The sequence below is a fragment of the Lissotriton vulgaris genome, chromosome 12 (genome assembly GCF_964263255.1).
Source record: "Lissotriton vulgaris chromosome 12, aLisVul1.2, whole genome shotgun sequence".
In the NCBI taxonomy this organism is placed as follows: domain Eukaryota; kingdom Metazoa; phylum Chordata; class Amphibia; order Caudata; family Salamandridae; genus Lissotriton; species Lissotriton vulgaris.
Window position 1 is genome coordinate 2,035,783 of NC_141700.1, and position 26,873 is coordinate 2,062,655.

The 26,873-nt window shown below is 47.2% G+C and overlaps 1 protein-coding gene across 1 annotated transcript in view; it reads right to left on the minus strand.

Moving 5' to 3' along the window:
• PCSK4 (proprotein convertase subtilisin/kexin type 4) overlaps positions 1-26,873 on the minus strand; it is a 999,360-nt gene that overhangs the window by 697,425 nt on the left and 275,062 nt on the right. The window contains exon 5 of the mRNA XM_086946304.1: positions 9,189-9,265. Within this exon, the coding sequence (XP_086802430.1) occupies positions 9,189-9,265 (77 nt within the window). The remainder of the gene's footprint in view (positions 1-9,188; positions 9,266-26,873) is intronic.

Here is a 26,873-nt window from a genome sequence, read left to right on the forward strand (position 1 = left end):
GGAGACGAAAACTTGACTTGGACCCCCAACGAAGCCATGGTATCCTTATACGCCTTATAGGCGAAAGCAGGACCCTGATCCGAATGGAAGGTGCCACAGGCAAAAATCCCTACAAAGACACGCAAGTCTCTTATGACAGTTCGCGAATCAGCGCTGCGGTGTGGCCACACCCACACAAAGCGTGAGCATGAATTAACTGCTACTAAGATGTACTTATACGCAGTATCAGAAGAAAAAGGACCGCAGTGATCTAAGTAAACACAACCAAGTGGTTTATTAGTAATGTACAACTATGTCTGGGGCGGACGCGCAGCAGTAGAAGGTTTAATCTGCTGGCAAATGTCACATTGAAGGACATAATCACGCGTCTGTCTGTAAAGCCCCCGCCACCAGAAACGTTGTTGCAACTGAGATAAAGTATCCGAAACGCTGGGATGCGCAGACGCAACACCTTCATGGGCAGCTGAAATCAGTGCAAACCTGCGGTCCGCATTGGGAATTAACCGTTCGCCAACGTCAGGTATTTTCACATAAGGAACTTTATCAGGACTTAAGTGATATGTATACTTTGAAGGGAACCCCTTAGGATATTTACTTCCCTTCTCAGTAACAGCAACAGCTGCTAAGATGTCATCATCAATCTTACTTTTGGAACGTGTAAGTGCTGCAACCAAACATGCCGATACTGCTGTCTTTGCGGCCTCATCGGCCAAAGAATTGCCAACAGAGTGAACTCCTACGCGCTGATGACCGAGAGTGTGAGTCACATACACGAGCGGCAATTGCTCTTTAAGCTCAGCCACTCAGTCCCAGATCATTTTATGTTTTATTGTGCTACCCTTGGAGTCACGAAAATCATTCTGAATCTAAAAGAACAGGTTCTCATTGTAAGACTGGACACAGTAGTAAGAGTCACTCACAATAAGAGTTGTCATACTAGGATCGTACTCCAATGCAAGCATCAGAGCCCGGAGCTCTGCCAATTGTGCGGTACAGTCCCCTAAAGTCTGCGTGTGCATGACCTTGAACTTGAATTCATCATTCACCATGGTACCTACCACAATGGCGCAAGCTGAAATGTATGCGTGCTTAGACCCATGCGCAACTTGCGCTGAACCATCAGTGTAAATGATACCGTGGAAATCCTCCAAAGGTCGCATAGTCAATGGCGCAGGATGAACAAATTCATACTGCAAAAACTCCTGTGACTGTAAGGAGGCATCAAAAATAAAATTACCATCCAGAGACATCAATGATGTTGCCCGTTGTATCCACCGTGGGTGCAAAGCTTTAGAATTTGGTACACTGGCCTTCGTCACTGCCTCTAGTGCAGGATAAGGGGAAACAACCAACATGCGTTTTCCCTGTGACAGTGCACGTTCCTTTAGAATCGCCATTTGCACTGCTGTCAAAACTTTTTCCACAGTGGAAAACCGCATTTCAGCCGAAGTGTACAAGTGTGACTTGTAAGCAATAGGTACTGTGTCTCTTTCGTTAAAAGTAAGGTAAGTGAAACCCACCGCCCCAGGGATGATTCTTATCACCAGGTTGGTGTGGTTATCACGAGTCAGTAAGAATTTAGATTCTAAAAGATCAGCCTGCAGAGATTGTAAAATGGCTGTATGTTCAGGCAGCAGGCACGATTTGATGAAAGTAGGTTGTATCAAAGCATACAAAGGCTTGATACGCTGGGCATATTCAGGAATGTAAGTACGCCCGAAATTCAAAAACCGCAGCAAGGCCTGTAGTTTTTTCAGTGTTGAAGGTGTGCGCAGTTGTTCGCATTTCTCCAAGAAGTGAGGGGCCAACCCTCGTCCTTCATTGTTGAGCTCATTGCCCAGGAACAACACTGTGTACTCTGCAATGTGAGACTTCGCAAAGTTAAATTTGTAACCGAAGTCCGCAAAGCTACAAATTATGCGGTCAACGAGACACAGATGCGCCCAAATTTCGTTGTCTGTGAGATAAATGTCATCCATATACGAACACGCATCTGGGCCAACTCTCTCCAAGAGAGAGACAATGCGGGCAGCAAACACACCTGGACAATTCTTATAGCCCATCGCCAGGCGTTTAAAATGGCGTTGTTTGCCACCATAGGTAAAACTAGTCCATTTGGAGCTTAGACCATCCAAATTGTGGGCAAAAAAAACGTTGTATATGTCAAGCGTGGTCTTAAACTGTTTACACTCTAGACCATCCACTAAAGCAGAGCCGTGGGTATCATGTACTGCACAGGTACGGCAATGTGAGTTCAAATGCTGGTAATCCAATACCAAACGGTACGAACCGTCAGGCTTGGTCACAGTAAAAAGTGGGTTATTCATCGGTGACACACCAGTTTCAATTACACCTTTATATTCCAATTGCTCAAGGATTTCCGCAACGGAAGCCTTAGCTTCACGTCGAATGGGATATTGAGGTTGAGGCTGTGGCAAAGACCACAAGGGAATCTCGAGATGCGGTGAAAATGTATCCCACCCACAGTGTGTACGGTACAGAGCCGGCGCAAGGGCCTTAGCACACTCTTCTGCAAAATTCAGTGCATGCTCCTTGGAGACAGTGTGCGCGAAACTAGGGAGGATCACCTACTCTCCTCTCGGAGCTGCGAGAACAAAAGGTGGGGGCCAGTCAGCCTCCGCTAACAAAATGTCATAGGTAGTTGTAAGATTTTCCCAAAATACCCCTTTTATGGTACGTTGTATGTCACCTTCGATTAAAAGGACAATTTCATAAAGTCTATCAGGGGGAGCTACTCTGGTATCAGCTGTCTCCACAACAACATATTGGTTAGTCGCTGTCACCTTCAGTAGTGGACGCAGGGCCTCTCGCACTATGGTAATCTCCGCCGCGCTGTCCAACAACGTCAGTGCCCATGCCTGATTCTGAAGCTGCGTTCTCACTATCTGTGGCATATCTCGCTGTTAAAGCGGCAACTTTCTTTTTCTGAAACTGGGGTCTCTTCTGTGAAGTATCGTCCTGCTTGCCTTTTACGTCTTTCGGGTGGGGCTGGTTGCGTGTCTGCGGGCCACCCCTACCTCTTCTGCCGCTTCCACCACCGGACGATGAGGCTGATGTGTCCGGTAAAGAACGAGGAGAGCGTTGATCAGGAACCTGAAACCTATCAGGTGACTTAATCATAGTGCGGTCGCTCAAATCATATACACGCTCAGTAGACGCAGGCACAGGTGACGGGGGACGTGACTCCTGTTTCTGTTGTCGTTTCCCCTTATTTTTATTCCTGTTCCAATTTTTCTTTGGAGCTGAGGGTTGAACGTCTGTTTCAGACTTCGCACCCTGGGTTTGCTTTTTATCTTTAGCAGCAAAGGGCTTGACACCTAAACTATTGCGGCCAATGGTTTTATAAGCAGCCGTAATAATTCTCGGTAAGTGGCGGGGTTTTTCGGCTTCGGGGACATTAGTCACCTGAAAGTTCACTGCATCTCCCTTTACATTAGAAAGGACAAGATCAGCTACTACATCAAATGTGCCAACGAGTCTCATTCCCAATTCAACCGCAGCCTCAGGTCCGTGTTCCTCCAGAACACGCTTAATGACCGTCGGAAGGACAGCCATTGACGGAGTGCCGAAGCTTCTCGTGTACACTGCCGCAAAAATTCTCCCCCATGACTCACAGTCACCGGCTTCTGGTACCAAGTCTTTGGGTAAACTAATTGTAAGAATCCTGTGTTTTTCAACTGGAGTCGAATTAGGAAAGACTGCTTCCAGCTGGTCAAACGTCTCGGCAAGCCAAAAAGGCATATCATCCTTATCTTGGGGACGCCTGCCCATAACCGCATTGGCTTTCACGGGACTAAGCTTCATTCCTGCTAGTCCAGCTGGGAGGGCCGCAACACCAGGGGCCCGCCCTGGAAATTACGGGTAATATATTGAACTAGGGCTGGAATAACACTACTAAAAGAGTTATAACGGACCCGTAATTCATCAACGGCAACTTGCCCCGAACGAGGGTGTGGGGTGAATCCAGCCAAAACCGGCCAAGAAGCGCCTGGAATGGACAAAGGACCCAATCTAGCAGCTGTTACCACGTGGGGAAGGGCGCCATCAAACCAAACTCGGTGCTGCCATGAAGAAATCGGAATCTCCTGTGACCTTTAAGGAACATATTCCTGGGGCACGGCTGAGTGTGTGCATTTGTGAAAAACCTGCGTGACTGCATCAGCTGCAGGAAACGTCACCCAAGAGTAGAATATCTCAAACGGGTAAGCAACCTCAGCACTTACAACCAAAATCACTGCCATGCCCTCCAAACCAACATTATATGCTTGCAAATGATTGCGAACCGCAATACGACTATGTTACGGTATAACAATGTCAGCCATAGCGACACAGAGAAGAAAAAGGTACAATGTAAAACAAAGTAGCACAACTGGGTAGTAATTCAAAAGGAAACCGTTTGAAAAGATTCAAGCTTGAAAGACCTATGTAACTATAGGTAGGTTTGTCCGACACTACTATTATCCAGAAACAATAGTGAAGGGGTTAAGGACTGATAGTAGTACTACTCAAGTGTCATGTAATAAGACCGCCCCCACGTTGGGCGCCATGTCACAGGGATTCTGCTCCTACACAGAACTGTGCATAGAGACTTGGAATCTCAGTGAATTAGGGTGTACCAAAACTCACCTTAGTATCCAAAATCCCCTACCAGACTAGCAATCAGTGTCTCATTGGTTCTTCCATACCCCCAATAATTAGACAACCCAGAACATAAAACTTAGAACACCTCAGGAAATGTGGAACACATGAACACTCTTTTGTTATACTCTCATAACAGTCCATAACGAGGAGTAAATGAAGACACGTGCAAGTTTGAAATATTTATTTTAATGCCGTGTTCTCAGGTGCAGTATCTTAGCTAATACAAGCAGACCTATTATAAGCAACAAGGTTATCAGCATAGTTACTATTCCATAAAATACAAAGGGAGAAAAGCATGTTAGAATGCTAAAGGGAAAAAGGCTAGATTACACCAAAATCTTACCCTCCCTTGCTAGTATATTATTTTATATCTATATAAGGTCTCTTGGGATTACAAGGGCGGCCCCATACCTCTGGTCCTAGTATGAAGGGATCACATAATTTTCTACACCAACTCTCTGCATGCGAATGTTCTCCAAAGTGTGTCTGCATGCCCTGCGTAGTGCATTATTAAACGTGCCAAAATCAGAGGTGGCCAAAGCTGCATATATGTTATGTCTAGAACGTGCGCTGATCAGACCGAAGAACAACCACTGTGTTGAAATAACCTTGGCACTCACTGTTCAGTCATAGCTTACCAAGCAAGGCTGCTACTATAGGAAATCATATTATTCTCGTGTGAAGCAAAATATTCTGCTAGACTCTAAACATTTATAATATTGTGTGCAGTGTGCAAAAGCAGCAGAAAGGAAAAATGGTGTTTAAACTTCTAATAAGCTCATGCTAACTTAACACAGTGTAAAGGCATGGCCCATCTCCATGACACCAGAGAGAGGGAGGCGGGGCATATTCTTCTTGACGGTTGGTGGCAGTTAAGGCGGTGGTGAATATAGGCCGATCCTTGCTTGTGTAGAGCCTTGTGTGCATGTTTCAGCAGCTTGAATTGGAATCTCTTCTGTATGGGGAGCCAGTTGAGTTGCCTGAGGGGGGTGTTGTAGGAAAGTCCCCCTTTATGGATGGTTAGCCCCCACTTTTTGCCTGACACTTGATGTACTTTGACTTGATGTTCCCTGGGTCTCTGCTAATCAGGTTCCCAGGGCCTGTGTTCTTTCCCAAAACTGTACCTTTGTAACCACAAGGGGCCCATCTCTGGCCACATGTAAGCCCCTTATAAAAGTTACCATGGCTACCAAAGGCACTGTGACCAGGGAAGGCCTCTAAAGGCTGCAACATATATTATGCCACCCTTAGGGACCCTGTACCTTTACACCCCTCACTGCCATTGCAGGCTGCGTGTTTTGGTGCAGAAAAAAGTAAAGAGTCAGCCATGCCTGTAATCCTCTGCCTGTAGGCTAGATAAGTTAGCCCTCTAGCAGGGTGCACTAGCCCTAAGGTGAGGGTACAGTGGCTTGAGCGCTGTGCACCTGCAGTGTCTAAGTTCAATCTTAAACATTGTAAGTGTAGTAAAGCCATAAAGAGTATATGGTGTTAAGAGCTTGACATTACAAACTCCACAGCCCCACAATGGCTTTACTAAAAACTAGGAAGTTTGGTAGCAAACTTCTTCTCAGCACATTAAACCCACACTGTTGCCAGTGTTGGATTTGATGTAAAATGAACTCAGAGGGCATCTTAGAGATGTCCCCTGAAAATCGACCAGCCCTGGTGTGCTTCCGGAATGGCTGCACACAATTTACCACCACCAGACAGGTTTCTGGAACACTGGGTAGAGGGCCTCTGCTCTCTGGGTCCAGAAACAAAGCTCATCCTGGGCAGAAATGTCATGCCTCCTCCCCCAGGATGGGCTGGGTCCACGAAGGGGAAAGCTTCAAAGGGATGCCACCTTTTTGAGCTGGCGCTGCCTTTGCTGCCCCCAGCAACTGGCTCTGACCCCCACCTTGGGCAGGAGAATATGTGGGAAAACCAAGTGAGGACGAGTGGTGGGGCCACCTTTGCCAATCCCACCCCTCAAGTGGGGGAGTAGAGGTGAAGCATAAACCTCAGTCGCCTACTTCTTAAAGATGAGGGGATCCAGCCAATTAGGGAGAGGCTCATGCCCCCTACCACTGGAGGGTGACATATTAGGGGGTGTACTCATCACAAGAATGGGACCTGTTGGTCCCGACCTGCACACCCCTGTAAAATCCCTACATTTAGTATTTAGGAGCGACCCTGAACCATGCCTCCTCCGATTGGGGGAAGTAAGAAGGACAGAAGAGTTGTGCTGGTCCAGGAAGAAGAGGACACCACCTGCGTTGGCCCCTAGCCCTACCGGCCTGTCCCGACTCCGACCTGCTCACAGGGAAACCCCAGCGTGTGCAGTAGCCCTCAAGAACCCGTAAGACCTACCCTGCCTTCATTTGAAAGACTCCATCTCCCGTGAGGACCGGATTTGTTCAACAAGGACTACAGCACACAACCCGGATCCAGGCATCTCTGCGGTTCTACACCACTCTGAACCAGACGCCCAGAGCCTGAGTTTTAGTGGCCCAGCACCACGAGGAGGTTTCCCCAGCGATCCGGACCTTAGATATGGTGATCCCTAACCTACCCTCCAGCTTCAGACTGACGCCTGCAGCTTCAACCTGAAAGGTCCCCCCCAACTGCTGCCGGAACTGGTAAGAAGGTACGACGCCTTGCACCTTACATTGGCGCCCTTGGGTGGCCCAACCGACGGTTCCACGGATTCTTCAAGAACCAACTTACCTCTCCTGCTGGTGGTCGCCTTCAGGAAACCTCCTTGCCCGAGCCTGCAGCTTTCTCTTCAAGCCAGAGATCTCCATTGCAAACCACAGGGCTTACAACATCTTCTTGGCACTCTGCATCTGGCTGCCTCAGTGCCCCGGGTAGTGCACCTCCTGTGCTGATTGTCGGCCCCTGCAATGCTGATCTTGACCCCAGGAGCTTGGCTACCACACCCGAGTGCCTGCTCGTAAGCAGCCCCTGACCGAAGGCCTCCCTAGCCCCATTGGCTAACGTTGGCCCCCCGGGGACCCGGCCACCCTAGTGCCGCTGGTGGTGCAACTTGAGTGCCTAACTGAACCTTGGTCCTAACTCCTAAAAGCTACTCTTGCAGGTTGTATACTTACCTGCAAAACGATAACCTTCTTTCCTCCCATAGGAACCAATGTTATGACTTCTGTTCCAAAATTGTTGTGTTGGACTGATTTTGTATGAAAGAAAAGTAACTGTGCTTTAAACCAAAAACTGTTTTGTACTTACCTGTATTTTGTAAGATCCAGTGTGTGATATCTTGGCGTATCACCCCAAGTAATTAAAAAGTAAATTAAAGTAATCAAAAGGAATTTTAATGTATTGTAAACTGTTTTAGAAGGAAATACAAACCTATAACGATTCCAATTCCATTCACAATTGCATTTCCTTATACATTTTTTAATTTGAAAATATATTCTACTTACTTGTGCCAAGTCCTGCTTGGCTCTAAAAATAAAAACATAAGTATAGCTTTTAATAATTACCTAATTGGTCTGGATCCTGCCTGAGTGTGTGCCTTCAGTCTTGATTGCATGAAAACAATAACTGCTTAACACATTCCTGATAAGCCTAATTGCTCGACCATACCACCACAAAGAGAGCTGTTAGTAAATATCTAATTCAGCCTCTGCTATACCTTTGGGATTCCACTAGACTCTGTGCACATGATACCTTACTTTGGTATAGTATATACAGAGCCAGCTTCCTACACGTGTGATGTGGGTTCGTTGGGGAAGACTGAGGATGAGTCTGGCTGCAGCGCTCTGTATGGTCTGAAGTCTCTGTAGGAGGTATACAGCGATTCCTACGTAGAGGGCCTTGCAGTAGTACAATTGGCTGGTGATGAGGGCTTGTGTCACGGTGAGTCTCATGTGCAGCAGTAGCCACTTGATGATCTTACGTAGCATGCGCAGGGAGAGGAAGGCAGAGGAGATAGCATTGGTCTGTGAATTCATGGTGAGCTTTTTGTCAATTATGATTTTGAAGCGTCTGGCATGGTTGATGGGAGTGGATGTGGCTCATAGGTCTGATGGCCACCAAGAGTCGTTCCATATGTACCTACAATCACTTCTACTCACAAAACAATCTTCAATCAGTTCTTCTTACAATTATTTCCCCAGTTTGCTCTTTCTATTGATTTCAGAAACTTTAGTCAAACAATAAATGTTTGCGTTTTCAGAAAATGGAGGGCAACTGACAAAAATGAAGCAAAGAGAGTTCAAATAAGGCAATGGAGAGGAGAACTGCTGCCACTCCAGAGGTCATGCTACCCCATGAAGAAAAGACTGTTGCCTGCAGCAGGGCCATTCAGGGATGACTTTTGTTCCCAGTAAGATAGGGCAGGAGAAGGTTTCTTCATCCACAAGGATAATGAAGGGAGGGACTGCTCTACCACGGCAGCAGAGGAAAGGAAATGGTCCCCACCAGAGCAGTAGAGGAGAGACCTGAAGTCCCCGTCAGGGCAATGGGGAGAGGACTTGTATCCGACGCAAGGAATGGATGGGATGACTGCGGAGCTATTGAAACTTTACCTGTTCTCATCACTCGGGTCGTAGCGAGGTTGTGGGTCGGGGTCGTTGCCATTGAAGTCATAACTTGCCAGTGGATCCTAAAAGAACCAAAAAAACACTGCTGTCAGTAGTGCTTAAACGTTTTAGATTTCATTCTTTTTATTGACATTTTTAAATGGATCGCACAACACTTAAGGTGGACATACCCACAGTATCAAAACTCTTCCCTCTAAAGAATGAACTCAATTACCCTGCCCCTTTTTCCTATGTACCCATCTGGGTGACAGATTCTTGACCCCTCATCCTTGTCAAATATATTCCTGTACTAGCACGTTTTGCAGCTGGTCTTGAGTTTCAAGTCTGATTTTCAGTACAGCGTTCGAAGTACAGCTCCTCAACCACTTGAGTCTTCTGAAGTTACCCCCCTCGCCCAATTGCCTTCCCCCTAGTATGATACAATTCGGCTGGGGCCTGGTTTGGTTGTGGCACCTCTCTCATTGTCAGTCTCTCTTACACTACTATTGCCTTTTACAGTTGAATCTTTTTTTTTTGTTCAAACCTCAGTCATTCTGCCTTAGGTGGGCATGAGAGGAACAAGAGGTCTGTTAAAAAAACCTCTGCTTTATAGTCTGGTCTAGAAGTGTTAGCGAGTCTTGCCTTTGATCTGCAGACAAACAATTGTTACTTACCTGTAAACAGGTGGTTCTCCAGTATTGGTGTCTTTCATAGATTCACATGCTTGAATATTCCCCGTCGTCGAAGTGGGAGTCCCACGGTAAATAAAATAGCAAACAAATCCCAATAAAATATGTATGTAAAAACATAACACATAAAAATACACACTAGAAAAAGTTGCAAATACCAGGTCATAATTCCGATATAGAAATACATGGCAAGAGAGAAAAACATTTGTAACATATCCTTGTCATTATGTTAGTCCAAACTACAGCCAATCAGGCGCAAGCACCCCTCTAGAACCTTCTCCTCAGAGGCTCAGGCCCTCAGATTTTCGTAGCACAAGAATGACAAAAAGAGTCTAGGAGGAGAAGCGAGCCTCTGAGGGGAGGCGGGCGGGTCGCATGTGAATCTATGAAAGACACAAATACTGGAGAACCACCTGTTTACAGGTAAGTAACAATTGTTCTTCTCCAGTATTAGGGTGTCTTTCATGGATTCACATGCTTGAATAGAATTGTGAGCAGTAGTAGCTGGCAGCAAGATCAGCAATGCATAGATATGAAGATGCACCAATAGCATAGCATAGCCAGGAGGAAAGATAATAATAATAACAACCGTATCATTACACAGACCATATAGGTGGAGGGTAGTAAGCAGAGGCTCACCCTAGTTAAAAAGATTGCGAAGCACTGCTTGTCCCACTGCCGTATCGGCTTTGTTGAGCGTTTCAAGGCAATAATGTCTCGTGAAAGTGTGCCTGCTGGACCACGTAGCTGCTCGGCAAATTTGATGAATCGGCACACCAGCAAACAGGGCAGTAGAGGATGACATCGGCCTGGTAGAATGAGCTCTCACAGAGGATTGAAGAGGCTTGCCAGCCTTCTGTTGACAGAAGGAAACTGCTGAAGAAATCCAACGTGCAATAGTTGGCTTCGTGAAAGAACGCCCCTTGCACATGCATCCGTAGGCTACGAACAGCTGATCAGTTTTGCGAAAGGGTGCCGCCCTATCGATGTAAAATTTAAGGCATCGCTTAACGTCCAGAGAATGTAAACGCTGCTCTGCTGGAGTTTGAGGGTTTGGAAAGAAAGTCTTTAAGAAAACTGGTTCATCGAGGTGAAAGTCAATGGGCACCTTAGGCATGTAAGCCGGGTTTGTACGAAGTACCACACAGTCCGATTTGAATTGAAGAAAAGGAGGCTTAATGGTAAAGGCGTGTGTGAGAAGTTGGCCTGATATATGATGTTCACTAATTCTAGTGACCACCTTGTATCAGTCGAAACACCCCTTATGGTGATTGGTTGTAAGTCAACCTTATAGATCAGCTATCCTAGTGGTAGCGTGGACAAAGCAGTCTTAGGCTAAACTCTTTTGGCAACTGAAGCCAGCTGTATTACCGTATGTAACCCCCTTGAACACCAAGTGAAAGGACACCACACAGGATATATATTCAAAATATATATGTATTTATTACTACAAATAGTCCCCTGAACTCTTTATGAGCACAGAAGCAAACACGTTAAAACAATTCAATTGAAAAGTATATGAAAGTTGCACAAATATGGATAGGCCCGGGTGGCCCCTAAAACCATATACTAAAGAAGTGGTATAAGTACCACGAGTCGAAAGGAAGTAAGGCCTAGGGTCTTGGGAATCGCTGGGGCTGTGCTGTACTAACTCAAGTTAGGAACTAGGAGGCCCACAGGATCTGGTTTGTAGTGGGCAAAGTTAGAAGCAATTTACATTGAAGTCAATGGACGCGTAAAAGTTAAAAAGGTGAAGGTAGGAAGTCTTCCGGTCAGTCTAGAACTTAACCCTTTGGAATCTGGACACTAGGAGTGTTAAACTACTCGGGGGCACCGGACTGCCAGCGTTACCTCACCCACAGGAAGCGGGTGCAGTGGAGCCAAAGTGTGTCGGGATTCTGCAGGAGTTCAGAGGAAGCCTTGGAGTGTTGATGCTGCAGGCGACCTGAAGGGAAGAGTTCCGGTGGATCCAAGGGTGGATCCGAAGAGGCGAAGACCTGAAAGCAGAGGGGACAATGTTCACAGTCACTAGCCAGTGACCGGCGTGGAACCAGGAAGGAACCAGGCGTTGCTGGTGTGAGAAGTTGGCCTGATATATGATGCTCACTAGTTCTAGTGATCACCTTGTATCAATCCAAACACAACTTATGGTTATTGGTTGTAAAGTCAACCTTATAGACCAGCTATCCTAATGGTAGCATGGACAAAGCAGTCTTAGGCTAAACTCTTTTGGCATGTGAAGCCAGCTGTTTTACCACATATAACCCCTTGAATACCAAGTGAAAGGACACCACACAGGTTGTTATGAAAATAAACAATATATTTATTAACTAACATACACCTCTGAACTCTTTATGAGGTCAGAGGGCTAAGCACATGACAATCTCTTAAGAAAAATAAGTTTAAGTTGCACGATTTACAATGTTGCCCTAGGGGCACAACAGACCATATACTAAACAAGTGGTATAAGGAAGTCGATAGAAGGAATGGAGCTGTCCAGAGGCTGTAGGATCGCTGGGACTATATTATCCTAACTTTAGGTAAGTAATAGGAGGCCCACGGAACGCGTGTGCAGAGTGTGAACTCACACGGGAGATGCGTAGCAACGTCTATGGACAGTACAGTTCAAGAAAAAGGGGAGTACAGACAATCGTGACTAGTTTGGACTAAAATGACTGTGGAACTGGACACTAGGAGAGTCAATCTACCCTTGAGCACCAAAATGCTCTTGTTACCTCACCCACGGGCTGCGGGTGCATAGGTGTCAAAGTGTGTCGGGTTTCCGCGTCGAAGTCTATGGAGCCTTGAAGAAAGATGCTGCAGGCGACCAGGAGGAAGATGTCCGGTGTGATCCAAGGGTGGATCAGAGATGCTGAAGACCTGAAAGCAGAGGGGACAATGTTCAGAGTCACTAGCCAGTGACTGGAGTGGAACCAGAGGCTGTCGTCGCGATCAGGTGAGAGTGGACGCTTGACTTTGCAGCCACGTGGACCAGGTGGTGTCTTCGACGACCAGGATGGAGGCACGAGCTGTCCCACGCAGGCTCTCGCTGTCGGCGGTGTCGGATCCAGATTTGAAGTCAACAGGCCTTGGAAAAGGCAACCCACGCGGTGAGTGGAAAAGACATCTGGTGCGGACCAGGAGGGTCCCGGGTGCTTCTCCTTTGCAGGGAAGCAAGGGCCAGTCTGGAGCAACCAGATCAGCAGATTGGATTTCAAGGTTCGTCGTCTAGGAAGTCACTAGCCAGCCGGCAAGTGACCAGACAACGCATCGAGCAGCAACCAGGCAGAAGGGCCCCACGCAGATCTCGTGGATGCTGGAGGGCTGGTCTTCGGTGCAGGAGCGGCTCGGGGCTGGGGCTTCTCAGTCCCCATAGCACTTCGTCGAGGTTACCTCAGAAGTCGTGCTGGAAGCGAAGTGCTGCTTCTTCCAAGATGGCTGGCCCCACGTGTCTCGTCGCACCCACTGATCTCAGCTGTGCTGCAGATGTAGGTAGAGGTCGGAGAGGTCTGGGAATCCGGGTCTCGTCAGGCTCTAAAGTCTGGATCCTCTAGGGAAGACAACAAAGCGAAGCCGCTGGACGCTTGATGGTGCCTGCATGTGCAGGGTGGACACTCCTTGCCCACAAGGGAGATTTCTTCAGTCTTCTGTTGTAGAAAGTTGAAGTCCAGAGTTTCTTGTAGAGTTTCAGTTCAGGATTAATCTAATTTGGAATGGGACCAGCTCCTACCTTTATCCTGCTAAAGGGGGCTGTACTACGACTAGGTCCCTCCTATGGGTGGGACCAAGAAGGGGGGTGGTTACACCCCCTATCCTTTGTCCGGTCTTGCGCCAGAGCTGGGGCTGGAGAGCCCCAGGAACTGGTTTAGACCGGTGTATGCACAGGGACACCTTGTGTGCCGCAGGCATGTCTCATTCCTTTCAGCCCTGTCCTACCCAATACACAAAATCCTGTCTGGGGTGGTGCTAGCACCTCCCAAGGCAGGAACCCCTTTGTCCAGGCCTCCCTCGCTGGAAGGACTCCCAGCAGCAGGAGGTCAGACTTGTGTCTGTGGTGGCAGCATCCATTTTGTGATGCTGAGGCTCGTGTTAACGTTAACCGGGGTTCACAGTTACATACATGTCGTGTCCCTCTAGAAGGGTGGAATGCTACCCCCGTCGCCAGAATTGGCGAGTGGGTAGTATTCCAATTCGTATGACACCTTACTCGACATGTTTTGATAATGCTATATCAAAGTTAGCAATAACCGCGAGGATTATAATGCACTTAAGAGTATATGGTATAGCGTTATCATGGAAACAGCTAAAGGACTTGGTTCCGAAAGCTGTAGACAGGCTCAGCTCATGCTAGAGCACCATCTCACATAATTCCAAGCACTCTGCCTCCAGGATTGTTAAGGCCTGCCATAGGAGTGACTTATAGGAGGATATGAGTCCATTTTAGGTTTAGATATAGGTATACTATATCTATAGCAAAGGGTGATTACACCACCTTGTCAATGTCAATGTCAAAGAACTTTATTCGAATGTACATAGTAACATTCATAAAAGCACATTTCAATAAAAATAATTAATTCATACATTACTAGAAGTCAAAAAAAGTATCAGTTTACAGGCAGAATACGTAATTTAAAAACAATCGAATTTAAATAATTAAAAGAGAAACTCTCGACAAAACACAAATTATCCCTCAATGCTTTTCCTAAATTTGATCACAAGTTTTAAAAAGTTACATACAAACAAGGTGCAATCACTGCTTAGTAGTTGGAGATAATAAAGTGCTGGGCGTATTTGTGCAAAATTCAGCTTTTTGAGTATTGGTTTTAGGAATAATTTCCTCGGTATCAAGTAAAAAGGGCAGATGAATAAAAAGTGAGCCAGATCTTGCGGAGACTTATCGTCGCAGCCGCAAGATGGCAGCACTTGGCCCCGATGGGCCCCCCTCGGTACAGCCAGTAGAAGGTGGAATAGATCTAGGCGGAACCTCAAGAGTAAAAAGCGGGTATAACCTGACAGAGGCCACGAGAGGTACGGTTCCATATGAACAGAAGTTTTTACAAGTATGTGTTTCCGTACACTGTCTTTCTTTAATTCGGCCTCCTCCCGGGCTAGGTACCTAGAGCAGAGAAATAACTTCTTCACAGAGGTGAAATCCGTTTTTCTAATGAGTTCAGGGGTTGTAAAAAGATTGGGGCGCCCTAGTTCAGTTAGGCACTTTCTAATGTATTTAAGCCAAGGAACTTTGAGTCTGTTTTCCCACGTTATTGCTTCTTTTAAGATTTCTTGGGTTAAAGGTATCGCAGTTTTTGTCCAACAGTTTAGCCAACACAATACACGGTTTAAGGCTAAACTGTCGCTCAAGTATGACATACCTAATTCTTCATGAACGGTAAAGTTACCAGTACCCCTTGGTACCCTCAGAACTCTTTTTAGGAAGTTATTTTCTACAATTTCCAAACCTCTGTGGCAAGTAAACCCCCATAATTCACTACCATAACACGCAAGGGATATACTTTTTGCCTTATAAAGTTGGAGCAATGCAGCCACTGGTGAGTTACCCATTTTGCTTGTAAAATCAAGTATGGCGGCATTAGCCCTTGTTACCTCTCCAATTTTCCTCTGTATGGCAGGTCCCCAATTCAACTGGTAGTCCAGAAGGACACCCAGGTAGGAGAAAGTCTTTGTCACTGGAATTTTTTCCCCATCTATGTTAAAGATATTTGGTTTTTTGTACCCCAGGCCTACCTTCATGACATACGATTTTGAGTTATTAATACTCAGGTCACGGGATTGCATAAAGTCATAAAATGCTTTTAGTAGAGTTTGTAATCCCACTGCTGTCCTGGAGATCAGGACTGCGTCGTCCGCATAAAGCAGTACCGGCAGTCCTTTCCGGCCTACATAGGGGTAATCGACTCCCGTGTCTAAGAGATGTTGTTCTAGGTCATTAATATACAGATTGTAAAGGAATGGAGCTAAAATACACCCTTGGCAAACGCCACGATGTATTCCAAATTCCCTTGTTACTTTTAAATCTTGAGTATATCTAACATTAGCTCGTGTATTGGAGTGCATATCAGCTAGGAAGTTTATCAAATTCTGCTCTATGCCCATTTTAGCCATGACACCCCATAGTCTGCCCCGATCTACGCAGTCGAAAGCCGACGATAAATCCATAAATGCCTTATGGATTGTACCTTTTTTGGCCATGGTATATTTCCCTATAATCATATATAGGTTCAGGCATTGGGTGATCGTTGAATGACCAGGGCTGAAGCCATATTGAATTGGGGAAATTATATTATTTTCATCGGCCCAGGTTGTTAATCTGTTTAAAATTACACCCCCTACCACTTTTGCTATGGAGTTAATTAAAGATATTGGTCTATAGCAAAGTGGACTACTGCGATCTCCTTTTTTGAACAGAGGTACTATAGTAGAAATCCCCTAAGAAGATGGGCAACCAGACGATGCCGCTGCATTTATCACTGCGGTAAGGACTGGAGCCCAAAGTGATGGCAGGGATTTAAAAAGGTCAGGGGGGAGGCCGTCAGGCCCAGGGGCCTTGTTACAGGTTAGGCCTTGGATACCTTTTTCAATCTCTTTAGCTGTAAAATGCAACAAATTCTCCATAGGAGTAATAACAGAATATTCTGCCTGGGACTTGTTACTTTTAAAAATGACGCTGAAATGAGTGACCCAGTCTCCTCAGGGATATTTGTGCCAAGTACCGTATTACTAGGGTCATCAAACAGTGGCTTGTTTATGATTTCCCAGAACCTGGCACTATTACCCAGGATTTTTGGGTCTAAAAGAGACTCCCAGGTACTCGCCTTAACCTCTCTTTTCCGTGTTATAAGACATTTTTTAATCTGTGTACGCATGGCTTTAATATAAGCTGGGTCTCTGGGTTAGCTTTTAAAGCTGTCTTGAGGTCTCTATTCGCCTTGGAGCAGGAATGATCAAACCATTTTGGGTTATTTCTAATACTCCCTCTTACAGGCACAGTTAATAAAGACCCCACTGCTACTGCGACCCCCTCAAAAGCAGACAGAATTTGACCAGGAGATGATGTAGATGACACACAGGTTTCAAGATCCGAACTGCAGAGATTATTTATCGCTGTGTATAGGTTATCATAGTCCACCATAGTCCATTTTAGTCGGCGCTTTCCATTTATAGTTTTTATAGTTCTACGGCTTTCACTATTCTTTCGCAATTCCAGGATACCTCCACCAATGTTAATAGAGATCGGGTTATGATCACTATGGGTGTTCCATTGAATGCGGAAATCCGAGACAAAGTTCACAAGTTCAGTGGATAATAAAATGTGATCTATATATGAGCCTATTGAGTTACCTTTAAACGTAGGAACTTTAAAGAGTGTATGCTCCGGTGTCTCGGACATGGCAGCAACCAGATTGTACTTGTCCATCATGTTATTAAGCAGGGTACCGAGCGGCGAATGATCAAAGTGAAAGCCTTTTATGTTATTGCACCCTAGGTGTCCAATGATTGTCTCTCCAGGATTCCCACAAGGGTGTGTATTAAAGTCACCGGCGATCAACAGTTTACTCGACAATTTCTCTTTGTTGTCGCTCAAAAAGTCACTCAGGAGCAGTAGATTGCATTCTCCAAACTGATTTGATGCATTATAAAAATTAATCAGAGTCAGAGTGGATTTACCCCTTTTTAACTCAAGTACTTGTAGGTTCCTGTTGCCTGTGTGTCGGATGGTTTTATGGTGAGTAAGAGCCAGGCTTATATAAATGGCCAAACCCCCCTTTGCTCTCCCACTGTTTGAGGGTTCAGCCGGGTTGAAATAAATTTGGTATCCCTCAATATGAGCAGGATTTTTGTCTACCAACCAGGTCTCTTGTAGGCATATCACTGCATGTTGTTTAACAAAGGACAGCCAGGTAGGATCACAGATTTTGTCGGCCAGGCCTGCCCTGTACCGTGATACCAGACTTGTAGCATTTAGATCTGAACTTAAGGATACAACTGTAGCAGCTTTGTAGAGATATGGGCCCTGTTCTGGCAACTTCCTGATCTTCTAGTGCGTTATACTGTTGTTGTTCATTTGGTAGTTCTTGACTAGAAGCTTGTACGTTATTTATAATCAGTTCAGGACTATTTTGTGGGGGTAAACACCCTTCTATGGTTCTTGTGATAATGCCCATTTGGTCAGATGTTGTAGGGTAATTAATAGTGTCAGAAGCGTTTGGTCCCTTTATGCTGTTACTTTTGCCTGATATCATCTCACATTTTGCCGTGTCCTTGTTCACACAGGAAGTTTGTAAATCGAGTAGTCAATCAACCCCCTCCAAACCACACTGGTCGTAAAAGGCATGAAATCTATTAGAAATAGGGACATTGTACTGATTGTTTATGTTAGGGAAATAGGGGTATTCCTGTTGGTGTGTCTGGTATAGGCCTTCCCTACTCTCTGGGTACATTGCTGAATAATCACTAGTTCTAAGATTCCAAGGTACAGCCTGGCCTGGGTATGAATGGACACCCAAAACGTGGTGACTATTTTTATCAACGTTTTGCCAGTGTGAGTGTTGGTTAGTGTAATTATAAGGCCCTCTCTGTTCCCCTTGTAGATGGGGATACCTGTTGTTTAGCCCAGGACCATTTGAAGGATAGAAATAGCTAAGGTCCTTTGTGCGAATCAAGCTATTTGTAAAGCTGTCCCTCCATCTGGTAATATACCCTGCCACTCTGGTGTCATTAAATGTGACAATAATGCAGTCTCCTTCTGTAGATTTAAATCTATGACCCACCCAGTCCACCCTCCTAACATGTGCTATACGGCCATCAAGGTGAGGTTGGAGTGGCCTATGAGTGGTTAACCAGTGGGACACCTTATTTTTTAACTCCCCGTATGTCTCTGTCTTTCCCTCGGTTAGTTTAGGAACGCCTATCATCCCCATTGTGTATGGGTGAGACTCTGGAGAAAGATTAGTGAGTATTGGTTTTTTAGGCGGTTTTTGATTTAGGGATACGTTGGAATCGTTGGCTGGCACCTTTTGTGCTACCAGGGGCCTTGAGGTTTCATGCGGGACAATTTGTTTGTCCAGACATAGACCCTCAGCTACCCATTCACTCTCATCATTTTCCGATAGTAGCGACTCGGGAGTGGCGTTGATATCTGAAGTTTCTGCTGGGGCACTAGTATTATTAAGGACAGTAAAATTTTCGTTGGGAACATCCAAAACAGTACCTGTCACAGAGCCTGTCAGCGACAATGGTAGTGGCTGTTTGGCATTGCCAGTATCAGGAAGATTTTTTGGTCGTGCAGTCTTTTTATTGGACAATTTAGGTGGGCGTTTAGATAACGCCTCTTTTGCTGATGAAGAATCGATTTTTTCCAGTATTAATGCTGAATTTTTATTTTGTATGGAGTTAAATTTCTCCGTCGATTCTTCCAACTTAATGATTCTTTCTCTTATTGGTAGCAAGAGAGATCTTATTAGAAGTTCTATACGGTCCATAAATATGGTGTCATCTAACGATGGTGGGTCAGTTTGGCATGACCGATGGACACTGCCCAATGCATTTTTTGATGAAAAAGACTGGTAGGTATTTAAATTGTTTGTCTGTTTTGATAATCTAAAAGTAGACCAAAAGGCTTTAACAGTAGACTTAGATCGTAAAATCTTTCTGCTATTAATTTTTAGCTTTTTCCTGTACCGGCTTCTAGATTTATTTATCAGATTGTCCTTTTCACTCACTGAGGAGTTTAAAGGTGGTAGTCCCCCTGTGTCAACGTCGCATGATAAAGTTATCGGCATGTCCTTCGTTAAAGAGGGAGTACCCTGATGTGTCTGTGGACTACTGTTCAGTAGTATACTACTTTCTGAACTATTGCAGATTATTGGTGTGTCTGTGTCTGGGATAAGGGTTTCTCTTGCCTGAGTGTTAGGCAAACCTGTAAAAGATTGCATTAAAAGTGAGTCCTGCGAATTAGTACTAAGATCCAGTGTATTTCTAACAGGGGTATTGTGTTGTGATAAGTTAGGGAAACACAGATTAGGAGTTAAGGAAAGACGTCTCTCAGTACTTTGAATAGCATCAGCTACAACATTGATGGTTTTCTGCAGCATAATGTCAATTGCAGTGAGAGTGGGAAAGGGTGTGGTAGGAACCATATTGTTCCTGGTTGAGGATCTGGTGGCAATAGGTGTCTTTTTACCTTTCATCATGCTATGATTGGGTTATCCTCAATCAGGCAATTGAGTTGCCACAATATTATACAGATGCCTTAACTTCAGCTCGTAGTTATTTATTACTGTGCAAATAGGCGGTTGTATATAGAGTCTCTCACCTTGTTCTGAACAGTTTAGGGCAAAGTCAAGGGGGGTGGCCCATCCCGTCCTCCTCGGGCCTCAGAGGGCCACAGAGGGCCCACCCTTTGCCCGGGCTTAGCCCCGGGCGCTCCCGCGACGGGGGGGGGGGGTAAAGCGCTCTTTATTCGCCGCCTGGCGCGATGTCAGCGTCGTCTCCCGCCGCAAGGCAGGGCGGGAAACGTAGTCCTGTGCCCCCCTTCGCTCGGCGGCCGCTTCTGGATAACGGTTGCGGCGGCGGGAGGGGGACTGAGACCAGCAGGCACCAGAGTCCGCGGAGAACAGCGTTGGCGAGGTGGGCTCTCGCAAGGTCAGGGGTCCTTGATTCTTTTTGGCAGAGTTTCCTCAGAGTTTGTACAGCGTCATCCGCTCCACCGGGGTGACGCGCTCTTTATGCGCCGCCTGGCGCGATGTCAGCGTCGTCTCCCGCCGCAAGGCAGGGCGGGAAACGTAGTCCTGTGCCCCCCTCCGCTCGGCGGCCGCTTCTGGATGACGGTTGCGGTGGCGGGAGGGGGACTGAGACCAGCAGGCACCAGAGTCCACGGAGAACAGCGTTGGCGAGGTGGGCTCTCGCAAGGTCTGGGGTCCTTGATTATTTTTGGCAGAGTTTCCTCAGAGTTTGTACAGCGTCACCCGCTCCACCGGGGTGACGCGCTCTTTATGCGCCGCCTGGCGCGATGTCAGCGTCGTCTCCCGCCACAAGGCAGGGCGGGAAACGTAGTCCTGTGCCCCCCTCCGCTCGGCGGCCGCTTCTGGATGACGGTTGTGGCGGCGGGAGGGGGACTGAGACCAGCAGGCACCAGAGTCCGCGGAGAACAGCGTTGGCAAGGTGGGCTCTCGCAAGGTATGGGGTCCTTGATTATTTTTGGCAGAGTTTCCTCAGAGTTTGGACAGCGTCACCACCTTGCCCCAGCTCATTGATCAGCCAGTTGTGTCAGATTTGGATGGCCAGCCAGGGGTGGCATAATACATGCTTCAGCCCCTGGTAGGCCTTGGGTTCACTTATGCCCCGGGTACCTATGGTACACTGTACAAGGACTTACAAGAGTGACCCAATACCAATTGGTAAATGGACCTAAGGTACATGGTTGTCAATTTAGAGAGAGAACAGCTAGGCTGTGGGTTTGATTGGCAGGCACACAGCCAGGGAAAGTCGTAAACCAGTAAAGCAAAAAGCAAAAATCGGGGGTGACCATAGGATTGCAGACCCCACTCTCCTACATAACCCCCCCCCCCAAAAAACTTAGGGACATTAAACTAACCTTGACCAGGTGAGTCTTCCTGTTCTAAGTGGAAATACCTGAAGAGAACATCTGCACTGCCATGGTCAGTCCCTGGTCTGTGCTCCACTGTAAAGTCCATCCCCTGTAGAGAAATGGACCACCTAAGAAGTTTTGGGTTTTCACCCTTCATTTGATTTAGCCATAGGAGGGGCTTATGGTCGGTCTGAATCTTGAAGTGAGTTCCAAACAAGTATGGCCTCAACTTCTTCAGGGCCCAAACCACAGCAAAGGCCTCCCTCTCAATAGCTGACCAACGTTTCTCTCTAGGGGTCAGCCTTCTACTTATAAAAGCAATGGGCTGGTCATGACCATCAATATTCAGTTGAGATAGAACAGCTCCCACACCCAACTCAGAAGCATCTGTTTGGACAATGAATGGTTCCATAATTTCTGACAAATTTCCTATAGTAACCAGACAGGCCAAAGAAAGCTCTGACCTGTGTCTGGGTCGTTGGAGAAGCCCAGTCCTTTATGGCCTGTATCTTGCTCTCCAATGGTTGAACCTGGCCTCCACCTACAAGGTGGCCCAGGTACACAACTTGACTCTGCCCTATCTGGCATTTGGTAGCCTTGATAGTGAGGCCTGCCTTTTGCAGGGCCTCCAAAACTTTCCTCAGGTGGATCAGGTGATCCTCCCAGGTGGAGCTAAAGACAGCAATATCATCTAGATATGCTGCACAAAAGTCATCCAACCCAGTGAGAACTTGGTTCACCAACCTTTGAAAAGTGGCAGGTGCATTTTTCAAACCAAAGGGCATCACCACAAACTGGTAATGGCCTCCTGGGGGAGAAAATGCTGTTTTGGCCTTGGCATCCTCAGCTAACCTGATTTGCCAATAACCAGCTGTCAGGTCAAATGTACTCAAGAATTTGGCAGAAGCCAATCTATCTATGAGTTCATCTGCTCTTGGTATTGGATGGGCATCTGTCTTAGTGACAGCATTGAGACCCCTGTAGTCTACACAAAACCTCATCTTTCTCTTACCATCCTGGGTGTGAGGGTTTGGCACTAGAACTACAGGACTAGCCCAAGGGCTCTCTGAGGGTTCAATGACTCCCAATTCCAACATCTTTTGTACTTCTTGTTTTATGCAGTCCCTGACGTGGTCAGGTTGCCTGTAGATTTTACTCTTTATAGGCAGAGTGTCACCAGTGTCCACCTCATGGGTGCACCAGTTTGTCTGACTGGGTGTCAGAGAGAACATTTGTCTAAAGGATTGAAGAACCTGTTTACAATCCTCTTGTTGATGTTCAGAGAGGCTGTCAAAAAAGACCACACCATCTACTGACCCATCATCAGGGTTCTGAGTGAGCAGGTCTGAGAGAGGGTCACTCTCTTCCTCCTGTCCCTCATCTGTGGCCATGAGCAAGCCCATGTCCTCCCTGTCAACAAATGCCTTTAGCCTGTTCACATAAAGTACTCTGTGAGGGCTCCTGGGAGTTCCAAGGTCCACCAGGTAGGTGACCTCTCCCTTTTGTTCAATGATGGTATGGGGTCCAGACCATTTGTCTTGGAGAGCTGCTGGGGCCACTGGCTCCAACACCCACACCTTCTGTCCTAGGTGATACACAGTCAGGACAGCCTTTTGGTCATGCCAAGCTTTTTGAAGTTCTTGGCTGGCCTCCAGGTTTTTAGATGCCTTCTCCATGTACTCTGCCATCCTGGAGCGGAGACCAAGTACATAGTCCACTATGTCAAGTTTAGGCTTTTTGAGAGGTAACTCCCATCCTTCCTTCACAAGACATATGGGTCCTGTTAGAAATGGGATCCCTGGCTGGCCAGGGCTTGCGCCAAAGTCAGTCAGAGACCACCACTCCTAAGTCAGGGCAAGGGAGTTACACGCCAAGATAATCCCTGCTCACCCTCTAGGTAACGTGGCGCGAGCAGCAAGGCTAAACTTGGAGGCAATGTGAGTTAAGTATTTGCGCACGCACCCCAGCAACAACACCCAAGGCCTACCACAAAGGAAACTCCACACAAGGTTATATATAAAAATAGCCTTTGTATTATACCAAAACACATTAGATAAAACACACACTTTACAATGTGCCAACAGGCACAGGCAGAATTTACAGGGGATATGTACAAGACAGGGCCACCTGGAGCCCTGTCAGGAATCAGCACTTTTAGAACTTGAAATACTGTTTAGAAATAGCACTTGCACATAGAATAATAATCACTTTAGCACAAAATAGAACATAAAGCTCACAACCAGTAATCACTGGTAACCGGTAAGTACCACCTACGCAATCCTAACCACCTTAGGAACAGGTCACGCAGGGAACCGGGACCTCACTAGCACCACCTGAACTAGCAAGAACAACCACCTAAGTATCACAATACCTGTAGGGGTATAAGCACATAACACATGATGCAGAACCTACATTCAGCGGTGTGAGGACAAGGCACATGACACATAAAAACACATTCAGATGTGCAGCACAGGAGAACACATGATGCATAAAAACATTCAGAGGTATAAGAGAAACACATGATGCATAAACCCACATTCAGAGGTGTAAGGAACAAGGCACATGATGCATAAAAACACATTCAGGGGTGCAGCAAAGAACACTTCGCATAAATCACATTAACACAGAACTTACATCAAAAGTCCAGGGTCCAGGTTGCGCCACGGCGCCCAAACCTAAACGTGGCAGCTGCCCACGAAGTGCTGGGCAGCTGTAGATGATGGGGGGGCCAACTTGGGAGCCTCGCAGGCTCTGAACATATACGTGTCCCTTTTTGGAGCCTCTCTGGGCTCTACACACTGCAAGGTCGCCTGAGCCTCTCTGGGCTCCTTCTTCAACTCTGCCCCCGAGCCTCTCAGGGCTCATAAATCAAAGAAATGGCACTCGAGCCTCTCTCGGTCGAGAACAATGTGGGGGCCTTCGTTGGAGTCTCCCTCTCTGGGGACTTGACATGGCACAATGGGCAAAGAGCCTCTCGTGGGCTCGGAAGGAATGTAGGGCCCAGGGGAGCCTCTCGGGCTCCTGACAACAATGGTGAGGGTAGGCGGAGACCCTCTCGGGGGACTCGGCATCACCGGAGGCCCCACGGGCCTCTCTGCACAAAGGGTCTCGCTCTGGAGGGGAGGGGCGGGCACCGGCAATGTGCCCCGACGCCCCTCCTCTCCCTCAGTGCACTCACCGGGTCGGGCGCGCCGGTCTCTTCTGTTCCGCTGGCCTCCTCTCGCTCTCCGGGGCTCTCCCTCACTCTCGGGAGCCCCGGGGGGGGGTCGGCGGCTTCTCGTAGCAACCGCAGGAGCGCGGAGTAGGCTCCTGCCGCTTAAAAACAAAGTCCCGCGCACACAGATTCAGTATAAACAAGTAGAGTGCTACTATATGTAATTAACAAAGACAAATGTCCAACGTTGGTTCCTGGAGCTTTGATGTATATCTCCTATTATTAGATCATCACACCAATGGTAATTTACAGCCAGCCGACACGTGTTTCGTTATAGGTCTGTACACACATAGATGCAATAACTCTTCAGGGCTCAATGGCTGGATCCTTATTTGTTAGTATTTAAAAGTCCAAATCCCAAAGACATAAGAAATCCTTCACAGAACACCACTTCCGGGACGCCAGTGTAGCGAGGGTGATTCGACCCTGGAGCCCTGACACCACACGTACCCATGTGGTGTTCTGTGAAGGAACAGAGGTGCCGAATACTGGCGTCATCTACAAACGTTGTGATTCGAAAATATCGGAATCAATACATCGTCACCTCCCAACTAATAGGTCACCCTGCCGGGTTAAAATTATCACCGGACTAGGGCCCTAACAAATAAGGATCCAGCCATTGAGCCCTGAAGAGTTATAGCATCTGTGTGTGTACAGACCTATAACGAAACACGTGTCGGCTGGCTGTAAATTACCATTGGTGTGATGATCTAATAAAAGGAGATATACATCAAAGCTCCAGGAACCAACGTTGGACATTTGTCTTTGTTAATTACATATAGTAGCACTCTACTTATTTATACTGAATCTGTGTGCGCAGGACTTTGTTTTTAAGTCTTAGATGTGAATTTTCACATTTAAATTGAGGGGTTCTTGGGGTCCCCCCTCCCTGCTAGCACCAGTTACTGTTGCATTTACAACAACATTCACGCTAATATTGTCCGAGTGCCCATATTTCCCTTATACTTAATACCCTTTCTCTGTTGTGTATAGGCTCCCGAGCTACCTGCTTCTTCCTCGTTCTCGGGCGGGACCTTCCCATCTCCTCGGGCCAGCAGCCAATCGCGGCGCGGCCCGGGGAAAGCATCATCGGGAATCCCTGGCCGGCAGCCAATCACGGCGCGGCCCCGGGGAAGACATCACGAGGGGTCCCGGGCCAGCAGCGGTGAACTCAGGGGGATAACCAGGGGTAGGCTCCCTCGAGAATCAATTAAATACGAAATGAAGCGAGGTAGGCACTCGCTGGGGGTCCAGGAACCTCCGTGTGACGGGGCAAATGCCGGGTGGGCACCGGCTTTGGAAAACAAAGCGCTCTCAGCGCTAGTGCAGACATGAAGCGCTCCCAAGCGCTAGAAGGAGAAAACAAAGCGCTCCCAGCGCTATAGGCAACCAAAGGTCACCAGTCCAGCAAGAGTACAAGTAGAGCGCTCCGCAGGCGTTAGTGCCCCAAAAGTCTTTCACAAAGTCCTTCAGGGGTCATGGGGCTGTAGTAGTCCAGGGGCTGGGCAGGGCCCAGGGAGGCAAGCCTTCCGCCGGGCCCCAGCAGCAGCATGCCCCTGGTCAGATTCAAGTTGGGAACAAGAACATTTTCATGGGGTCACAGCCCCTCTTTTATACACCTTTTCCCTTTGTCTTCAGGTGCAGGGTGGGGGGAGAACCAGTCGCAGCTAGTTTTGGAGCACCCTTGATGGCTCAACCACCCCTTTCATTCACTAGGGAGGCTAGGGTCATCAGTCGCACCACAGGGGGCGGAGCCAGCATTGTGTGGGGGAAAACCAAGCCTCATTCAGGACACAGGTGCAGCCCCTCCCTCACATCAGCATGCCAATATCTCCATTCACCAAAGGGGCAGACCCACACAGACTCCCTGGAGCCAGGCTCACCAGCCAGCTCCAGCCAATCACACGCCAGGCATATTTTACACTAATATGCCAACTCCTAGAAGTGGCACTTCCGCACAAGACACAATCATGCCACATACATCATTGCGAAGCATTCAATCACACGAGTTTGCCCATACCAAACTCGAGCATGCACACCTCATGCATCAGGAACTACCAGGGACACAGACATTCCCCATGCATTCCTATGGGAGGGCAGGCCAATCTCACACACGCACTCAGGGAGCGAACGCACTTTACACTGCACCACAGTGTCAAAGTGCACAAAGACCAGAAATC